Source organism: Penaeus japonicus, unplaced genomic scaffold (genome assembly GCF_977035675.1).
Source record: "Penaeus japonicus unplaced genomic scaffold, GWHDUDI00000001_assembly GWHDUDI00000035, whole genome shotgun sequence".
Taxonomy (NCBI): domain Eukaryota; kingdom Metazoa; phylum Arthropoda; class Malacostraca; order Decapoda; family Penaeidae; genus Penaeus; species Penaeus japonicus.
In genome coordinates this window covers 2835437-2843371 of record NW_028234437.1, presented here as the reverse complement: position 1 = coordinate 2843371, position 7935 = coordinate 2835437, and the positions used below count along the sequence as shown (strand labels likewise).

At 38.2% G+C, this 7935-nt stretch overlaps 3 protein-coding genes across 3 annotated transcripts; all 3 read right to left on the bottom strand.

The window, feature by feature from the left end:
• Nucleotides 1-341: 341 nt before the first annotated feature.
• LOC122253646 (uncharacterized) lies at nucleotides 342-1411 on the bottom strand. The gene is made up of 2 exons (XM_086531205.1): nucleotides 1287-1411; nucleotides 342-1134 (listed from the first exon to the last, which is right to left on the bottom strand). Exons 1-2 carry the CDS (start codon nucleotides 1296-1298, stop codon nucleotides 565-567), a joined length of 582 nt encoding a protein of 193 aa, XP_086387331.1. The 5' UTR covers nucleotides 1299-1411; the 3' UTR covers nucleotides 342-564.
• A 1653-nt stretch (nucleotides 1412-3064) lies between these two features.
• Nucleotides 3065-4014, bottom strand: LOC147467531 (uncharacterized). Its single transcript, XM_086531202.1, has 2 exons — nucleotides 3971-4014; nucleotides 3065-3807 (listed from the first exon to the last, which is right to left on the bottom strand). Exons 1-2 carry the CDS (start codon nucleotides 3980-3982, stop codon nucleotides 3238-3240), a joined length of 582 nt encoding a protein of 193 aa, XP_086387328.1. The 5' UTR covers nucleotides 3983-4014; the 3' UTR covers nucleotides 3065-3237.
• A 1623-nt stretch (nucleotides 4015-5637) lies between these two features.
• On the bottom strand, nucleotides 5638-6657 carry LOC147467530 (uncharacterized). The gene is made up of 2 exons (XM_086531204.1): nucleotides 6533-6657; nucleotides 5638-6380 (listed from the first exon to the last, which is right to left on the bottom strand). Exons 1-2 carry the CDS (start codon nucleotides 6542-6544, stop codon nucleotides 5811-5813), a joined length of 582 nt encoding a protein of 193 aa, XP_086387330.1. The 5' UTR covers nucleotides 6545-6657; the 3' UTR covers nucleotides 5638-5810.
• Between the last annotated feature and the right edge of the window lie 1278 nt (nucleotides 6658-7935).

Sequence of the window (7935 nt, the reverse complement as noted above, 5' to 3'; positions counted from 1 at the left end):
GATTGACAAGATTCCAAGGCGAGGGGATGATTGAACATGATATGTCTTCTTACTTACAAAGTCCTTGATTTGGGGGATTATTAGAGAGGAAAACATTTAGAGAACCTAATTGGAATACATGCCAGTGACTCCATCTACTTACATTTGGCTTGAATATAAAGATCGGCTTCATTGCACACATATGTTGGACCACTATCACACAAAGTATGGAAATCTGTTAGGTAGGCAGATGTACATATATAGAGAGAGGGAGAAGGAGAGATACGCGCGTGTGTGTTTAAATGCCTTTGCATGATCTTTCAACAGATGCATTATTACTCTGGAATGATTTAAGAACAAGGTTTCCATCCTCGGTTTTATTCATTCAACATGTGATCATTAAAAATTATATTACACATCATTTCAGATTCCAAGATCTGGAATGCATTGTTCAAGAATCTTTTCTTAACCGTAGGCTTGCTTATCTATATTTCTGTTAAAGCTTCAGTTGAATGCCCTTTCCAAGAATTCCAAGAATTTTGAACATTTTACAAAAGTCGAAGGTCGTTGCTCATAGAATGGACTTTAAGCGGCAGGTTTTTGGATGTTCTGGCCGTCAGAGAGAACTATGCCACTTGGGCCTTCAGAGACGATCTTGGTGAAAGGCTCTCTGAACTGGATGATCTGACCCCAGTCGGTGATCATGCCGGTGTCACCAACGACATGGCGCTTGGAGCGGCCCACCATCCTCAGGTTCTCGTCCAGCTGGATGGGCTGGCCGTTCTTCAGGACGATGCCGGAGGGACCCATGACAGCGATGTTGTGGGCCATGTCGTGGCCAAACTGATCAATGGTGCCGTCCGTGCGCACGATTCCTGAGAAGCCGATGCTGCCAGCCTTGCTAACGTATCCAGCGGAACGCTTGCTGCGGCCCACCATGTTGAGGTCGGCGTCCAGCTGAACGGGTGAGCCGTCCTCCAGGATGATGCCAGAGGGTCCGATAGCAACGATCCTGTGAGCGAAGTCATGACTGAACAGATCGGTGGAGCCATCCTTCCGCAGGATGCCCGAGGTGCCGATGTTGCCTGCAGGAAGGACCCATCCGGCGTTGATGGAGGCACCGCTCACGCACGCCACGACCGCTGCTAGCAAAACCTGGCAAAGAATTGCCATACAATTAATCAGTCAAGGATAACTTATTCTTATAGATCTTGATAAAGAAATCTAAAAGAAACGCCAATATATTCCAAAATATTTCTTATACAAGGCGCTAGCTTGGCGTAGACATGCAGTACTACTTCACTCACCAGGACCTTCATGTTTGATCGCTCGTCGTGTCAGAGGGAAGCTGATGCACGAGTTCCTACAGCCTGCTTTTATATACACCCATCCTCCACGCCGCGGCCTTCAGCGCTCCTCCTCAGTCCTCCCGTCCACTGTCCCGATCACCAAAACATATCATCATGTGTGCGAACATATGTACATACTCTCTCTCTTTCTCTCTCTCTCTCAGACACAAATATACTGCGTGTGTGTGTATGTGTGTGTGTGTTCGTGTGTTTGTATTTGTCTTTGTGTGTGTGTATGTATGTATGCATGTATGTATGTATGTATGTATGTATGTACATATGTATGTATGTATATGTGTATGTGTATATGTATGTGTATGTATGAATGTATGTATGTATGTGTGTATCTATATATATATATATGTATATATATATATATATATATTGTCATGCAACTAATCAGTCAAATAGATATTTATTTATACATTCATATATATCTATTTACACATATTCATATGTATATATAAATAAATATAAGTTTATATATATGTGTGTGTGTATGTGTTGGTGTTGGTGTTGGTGTGAGGGTGGGTTGGTATGTGTATGTGTATGTATATGTATCTGTGTATGTATGTGTATATTTATATATATATGTATATGTGTGTATATATGTATATTTGTGTGTGTGTGATTATATGTGTATGTGTATGTGTATATGTATATGAATATAAATATAGATACACACATATATATACATAGAAAAAAATATGTATATATATATGTACATAGAAAAAAAAAGTATATATGTATATACAGATATACATTATATATATATATATATATATATATATATATATATATATATATATATATATATATGTGTGTGTGTGTGTGTGTGTATGTATATATTATCCTCTATATTTTTGTTAACATTGTCACTATCACCATCGTTATTTCATTATCATCATTACTATTACAAATCATTATGACGATAATTAATAGCATTATCACTGTTATCACTATCACTATTATCGGTGTTATCACCATCAATATAACAACTATCATTACTATCAGCACCAACCCCATCATCATCATTATCAACAAATTAATTATCAACAATAATTAATTATCAACAAGTAATTCCAGATAATCAGTGAAGAGCCAAGTGCCATAGTTCCCCAAAGAAGCTAACAAAATTTGGCCCAAACACCATAGTACGAAGAATGATGGCCAGTCCTTGTTCACTATTCTCAACCATGAGGTTTCCGAAGCGGGAAGCTGTGGAAGAGAGCTACCTGGCAGTAACGCATCTTGTACTTTTTGTTTCTTAGTTTTTGTTCTGTCTGTCTGGTCATTTACTTATTTGTGTGTGTTTTTGTGTGCGTGTGTGTGTGTTTGTTTGTGTGTGTGTGTTTTTGTATGTGTGTGTTTTAGTGTGTGTGTATGTGTTTGTTTGTTTGTGTGTGTGTGTGTTTGTGCGTGTGTGTTTGTGTGTATGCGTATATGTGTGTGTATGAGAGAGACTTTTTTATCATCATCATTATCATTGATATTACAATCATTATCATTCTTGTTGTTATTGATATCGTTAATATCATCATGACCATTAACATTATCATCAATATCGTTCCTATTGTTATTATTGTAACTATCAACGTCGTACTGTTATCATCATCGGCGTCCTTAATGTAATTTCAATCTCAATTGAATTGTTTTTGAGCTTTATCACCATCTTCATATTACCAATCTAAGCCAACTGTTATCTTAACAAATTGTGGTATAATCAAATCGTAATGGATTGTCGATCAAGATTCTTTATTTTTGGAGAAACATTACAATGTTTGTCATGTATGCACCAGTAAAATAGTGTTTTCTTCCCTTTAACAGGTCTCTCGGAATTCACAGAATTCAGACTGTTCTTAAGGAGAGTTAGCGATCCTTCTTCGTGCTAGCGGGATTGGGCCCGACTTTACTGTGCTGGCTTCTGGATGTTCTGGCCGTCAGAGAGAACGATGCCACTTGGGCCTTCAGAGACGATCTTGGTGAAAGGCTCTCTGAACTGGATGATCTGACCCCAGTCGGTGATCATGCCGGTGTCACCAACGACATGGCGCTTGGAGCGGCCCACCATCCTCAGGTTCTCGTCCAGCTGGATGGGCTGGCCGTTCTTCAGGACGATGCCGGAGGGACCCATGACAGCGATGTTGTGGGCCATGTCGTGGCCAAACTGATCAATGGTGCCGTCCGTGCGCACGATTCCTGAGAAGCCGATGCTGCCAGCCTTGCTAACGTATCCAGCGGAACGCTTGCTGCGGCCCACCATGTTGAGGTCGGCGTCCAGCTGAACAGGTGAGCCGTCCTCCAGGATGATGCCAGAGGGTCCGATAGCAACGATCCTGTGAGCGAAGTCATGACTGAACAGATCGGTGGAGCCATCCTTGCGCAGGATGCCCGAGGTGCCGATGTTGCCTGCAGGAAGGACCCATCCGGCGTTGATGGAGGCACCGCTCACGCACGCCACGACCGCTGCTAGCAAAACCTGGCAAAGAATTGTCATACAACTAATCAGTCAAGGATAACTTATTCTAAAAGATCTTGATAAAAAAAGAAAACAAAAATCTAAAAGAAACGCCAATATATTCCAAAATGTTTCTTATACAAGGCGCTATCTTGGCGTAGACATGCAGTACTACTTCACTCACCAGGAACTTCATGTCTGATCGCTCGTCGTGTCAGAGGGAAGCTGATGCACGAGTTCCCACACCCTGCTTTTATATACACCCATCCGCCACGCCGCGGCCTTCAGTGCTCTTCCTCAGTCCTGTCCCGATCACCAAAACATATCATGTGTGCGAACATACGTACATACTCTCTCTCTCTCAGACACACATATACTGTGTGTGTGTTTGTCTTTGTGTGTGTGTGTTTGTCTTTTTGTGTGAGTAATTTCATGTAACTAATCAGTCAAATAGATATATATGTATACATTCATATATGTCCATTTATACATGGCCATATGTATATATAAATAAATATAAGTTTATATTTGTGTGTGTTTGTGTTGGTGTGAGGGAGGGTTGGTATGTGTATATGTATGTATGTATATGTATCTGTGTATGTATGTGTATATTTTTATATATGCATATGTGTGTGTATATTTATATGTGTGTGACTATATGTGTATGTGTATATGTATATAAATATAGATATAGACTCACAAACACACACACACACACACACACACATATATATATATATATATATATATATATATATATATATATATATATATATATATATATGTATATATACATATACATAGAAAAAACATGCATATGTATATATACATATATATATATATATATATATATAATATATATATATATATATATATATATATATAACATATATATGTATACATACATATGTATGAACAAATATATATATATTTATGTATATATATTATATATATTATCCTCTTTATTATCATCATCATTATCTAATTATTACCATCACTATTACAAATCATTATGACGATGATTAACAGCATTATTATTATTATTATTATTATTATTATTATTATCACTATCACTATCATCAGTGTCATCACCATCAATATAACAACTATTATTACTATCAGTATCATCACCACCATCATCATAACTACTATCATCATCATCATTTTTATCCTAATTATCACCAAATAATTCCAGATAGTCACTGAAGAGCCAAGTGCCATAGTTCCCCAAAGAAGCTAACAAAATTTGGCCCAAACACCATAGTACGAAGAATGATGGCCAGTCCTTGTTCACTATTCTCAACCATGAGGTTTCCGAAGCGGGAAGCTGTGGAAGAGAGCTACCTGGCAGTAACGCATCTTGTACTTTTTGTTTCTTAGTTTTTGTTCTGTCTGTCTGGTCATTTACTTATTTGTGTGTGTTTTTGTGTGCGTGTGTGTGTGTTTGTTTGTGTGTGTGCGTTTTTGTATGTGTGTGTGTTTTAGTGTGTGTATGTGTTTGTTTGTTTGTTTGTGTGTGTGTGTGTATTTGTGCGTGTGTGTTTGTGTGTATGCGTATATGTGTGTGTATGAGAGAGACTTTTTTATCATCATCATTATCATTGATAATACAATCATTGTCATTCTTGTTGTTATTGATATCGTTAATATCATCATGACCATTCACATTATCATCAAAATCGTTCCTACTGTTATTATTGTAACTATCAACGTCGTACTGTTATCATTATCGGCGTCCTTAATGTAATTTCAATCTTAATTAAATTGTTTTTGAGCTTTATCACCATCTTCATATTACCAATCTAAGCCAACTGTTATCTTAACAAATTGTGGTATAATCAAATCATAATGGATTGTCGATCAAGATTCTTTATTCTTGGAGAAACATTACAATGTTTGTCATGTATGCACCAGTAAAATAGTGTTCTCTTCCCTTTAACAGGTCTCTCGGAATTCACAGAATTCAGACTGTTCTTAAGGAGAGTTAGCGCTCCTTCTTCGTGCTAACGGGATTGGGCCCGACTTTACTGTGCTGGCTTCTGGATGTTCTGGCCGTCAGAGAGAACGATGCCACTTGGGCCTTCAGAGACGATCTTGGTGAAAGGCTCTCTGAACTGGATGATCTGACCCCAGTCGGTGATCATGCCGGTGTCACCAACGATATGGCGCTTGGAGCGGCCCACCATCCTCAGGTTCTCGTCCAGCTGGATGGGCTGGCCGTTCTTCAGGACGATGCCGGAGGGACCCATGACAGCGATGTTGTGGGCCATGTCGTGGCCAAACTGATCAATGGTGCCGTCCGTGCGCACGATTCCTGAGAAGCCGATGCTGCCAGCCTTACTAACGTATCCAGCGGAACGCTTGCTGCGGCCCACCATGTTGAGGTCGGCGTCCAGCTGAACGGGTGAGCCGTCCTCCAGGATGATGCCAGAGGGTCCGATAGCAACGATCCTGTGAGCGAAGTCATGACTGAACAGATCGGTGGAGCCATCCTTGCGCAGGATGCCCGAGGTGCCGATGTTGCCTGCCGGAAGGACCCAGCCGGCGTTGATGGAGGCACCGCTCACGCACGCCACGACCGCTGCTAGCAAAACCTGGCAAAGAATTGCCATACAATTAATCAGTCAAGGATAACTTATTCTTATAGATCTTGATAAAGAAATCTAAAAGAAACGCCAATATATTCCAAAATATTTCTTATACAAAGCGCTAGCTTGGCGTAGACATGCAGTACTACTTCACTCACCAGGACCTTCATGTTTGATCGCTCGTCGTGTCAGAGGGAAGCTGATGCACGGGTTCCTACAGCCTGCTTTTATATACACCCATCCTCCATGCCGCGGCCTTCAGCGCTCCTCCTCAGTCCTCCCGTCCACTGTCCCGATCACCAAAACATATCATCATGTGTGCGAACATATGTACATACTCTCTCTCTTTCTCTCTCTCTCTCAGACACAAATATACTGCGTGTGTGTGAACGTGTGTGTGTATGTGTGTGTGTTCGTGTGTTTGTATTTGTCTTTGTGTGTGTATGTATGTATGTATGTATGTATGTATGTACATATGTATGTATGTATATGTGTATGTGTGTATGTATGTATGTGTATGTATGTATGTATGTGTGTATCTATATATATATGTATATATATATATATATTGTCATGCAACTAATCAGTCAAATAGATATTTATTTATACATTCATATATATCTATTTACACATATTCATATGTATATATAAATAAATATAAGTTTATATATATGTGTGTGTATGTGTTGGTGTTGGTGTGAGGGTGGGTTGGTATGTGTATGTGTATGTATATGTATTTGTGTATGTATGTATATATCTATATATGTGTGTGTGTATATATGTATATGTATGTGTGATTATATGTGTATGTGTATGTGTATATGTATATGAATATGAATATAGATACACACACATATATATACATAGAAAAAAATATGTATATATATATGTACATAGAAAAAAATGTATATATGTATATACAGATATACATTATATATATATATATATATATATATATATATATATATATATATATATATATATATATATATATATTATCCTCTATATTTTTGTTAACATTGTCACTATCATCATTATTTCATTATTATCATCATTACTATTACAAATCATTATGACGATAATTAATAGCATTATCACTGTTATCACTATCACTATTATCGGTGTTATCACCATCAATATAACAACTATCATTACTATCAGCACCAACCCCATCATCATCATTACTACTATCATCATCATCATTATCAACAAATTAATTATCAACAATAATTAATTAATTATCAACAAGTAATTCCAGATAATCAGTGAAGAGCCAAGTGCCATAGTTCCCCAAAGAAGCTAACAAAATTCGGCCCAAACACCATAGCACGAAGAATGATGGCCAGTCCTTGTTCACTATTCTCAACCATGAGGTTTCCGAAGCGGGAAGCTGTGGAAGAGAGCTACCTGGCAGTAACGCATCTTGTACTTTTTGTTTCTTAGTTTTTGTTCTGTCTGTCTAGTCATTTAATTATTTGTGTGTTTATTGTGTGTTTGTTTGTTTGTTTGTTTGTTTATTTGTGTGTGTTTGTTTGTTTGTGTGTGTGTTTGTTTATTTGTG